This window comes from Hippocampus comes, unplaced genomic scaffold (assembly GCF_001891065.2).
Source record: "Hippocampus comes isolate QL1 unplaced genomic scaffold, H_comes_QL1_v1.1 C16951250, whole genome shotgun sequence".
NCBI lineage: Eukaryota > Metazoa > Chordata > Actinopteri > Syngnathiformes > Syngnathidae > Hippocampus > Hippocampus comes.
In genome coordinates, this window is record NW_017841357.1 from 1 (window position 1) to 1,358 (window position 1,358).

At 53.1% G+C, this 1,358-nt stretch overlaps 1 protein-coding gene across 1 annotated transcript; it reads right to left on the minus strand.

Annotated features, from left to right (window-relative positions):
* Positions 1-6: 6 nt before the first annotated feature.
* Positions 7-1,337, minus strand: LOC109509569 (RAC family serine/threonine-protein kinase homolog). Its single transcript, XM_019859401.1, has 5 exons — positions 1,201-1,337; positions 1,027-1,115; positions 830-940; positions 647-760; positions 7-518 (listed from the first exon to the last, which is right to left on the minus strand). The coding sequence occupies exons 1-5, from the start codon at positions 1,202-1,204 to the stop codon at positions 348-350; spliced, it is 489 nt and encodes a 162-aa protein (XP_019714960.1). The 5' UTR covers positions 1,205-1,337; the 3' UTR covers positions 7-347.
* Positions 1,338-1,358: the final 21 nt, after the last annotated feature.

Consider the following 1,358-nt stretch of genomic DNA (forward strand, 5'->3'; position numbering starts at 1 on the left):
AGGTTCATTCAGGAGTCATTTGGGCAAATGACATTGCCTGAGTTCATCCAAGTCGGAGGCCTGGAATTTGCTTCAAAATGGCTGCTTCAAATATGTCCTCCTGACTTCCCATTGAATTTCAGACATGGGTCCCTGACATTCTTTCTGCAGATCGGGTCAGCGGTCCAGTTCAGCATGTAACATTGTGAAAGGGTAAACCTGAAAGTGAGTGTAGCGTACGGCCACACAGTAAACAACAATGGAGGACATACGGCCATTGTAGGTATGGACCAGCCATTTTGTCAAGAGAAGCCTTGGGAAGTCTGTACCGTACTGTTGCAAGCTGTCATGATTGTTGGCGTTCAGAGTCAAACAAACACCTCCCGACGCGGGGCGGCTCCCTGCAGCTGCGCGTCAGGCGTGTTCGGCGGACTAAGTATTGAGTCGTAATCGAAGCCGTTGAACGGCTGCAGTGAAAGCGCGAGGCCTCGGCGGGCTTTGGCGGCACGGTCGGGGCGCTCCCTCAGCTCCAGAATCACCTGCGATAGAGGGGCCGTTATTCGCAGATTTTGCTATCCGTTGCAGGGCTCGCCGTGTTGCAACGCAACCATTCAGGAAAATTCATAGACCATGAGGCGTGTGAGTCCCCCGTTTGGCGTTCAGTTACCTCCACAGGGTGGCGCTGCAGCAGGTTTTGGTCAAAGCTGAGTCCACGGAAGAAGGTCTGGCGTTGGAAGCGATCCAGGGTGCGAAGTCGGCGTGCGGGCATTTTGCACAGCAGCTGCACAGAGAAACGGCATGAATGTGTCAATAGCCCAGGAGGGAGGCGCCGCTTAGCAATTGCACTCACCTCTGTGATGAGCATGGCCAGAGGGGGGCTCAGGCTGAGGGGCATTTCGTAGGGAAAAGACCTCACCCTCCTCAGCATGCCACAGTGGTCCTGCTCTGGAGGCAGGGGGAACTGAGGAGAAATTCGTACTGAACATCAAGCATCAACACCATTCCGAATAATTCTCTGACCAGAATGGAAAGTCATTCTCTGATCACCTTGCCGGTAGCCAACGAGAAGAGCAGGATTCCCAGCGACCACCAATCGGCCGCGTGATTGTAGGGACCGCCGCTAAGCACCTCGGGGGCTGCGGTGCGGACAGAGCGCGCTCACAACAATGCCCTTAAATTCATCATTCATGGAATTAAACAACGTGCCGGAATGTTCCTCACCCATGTATTGAATGGTACCGCAGATGGTGAAAGCCCGCCCTCCTCGCTCCAAGCGACGGGACAAACCAAAGTCTGCCAGACGGAGATGTCCTGGAACGTACCATTAATCCAAATGAATCATTAAAGTGGACACACACGTTTTTATTTGTTTTTTTTTT

What these genes read in the sequence shown, in the direction of transcription:
- LOC109509569 (XM_019859401.1), bottom strand. An exon ending in TCTCGTTGGCTACCGGCAAG is followed by an intron (nt 941 to 1,026) that starts GTGATCAGAGAA and finishes ATTTCTCCTCAG; the next exon opens with TTCCCCCTGCCTCCAGAGCA. An exon ending in TGGCCATGCTCATCACAGAG is followed by an intron (nt 761 to 829) that starts GTGAGTGCAATT and finishes TTCTCTGTGCAG; the next exon opens with CTGCTGTGCAAAATGCCCGC.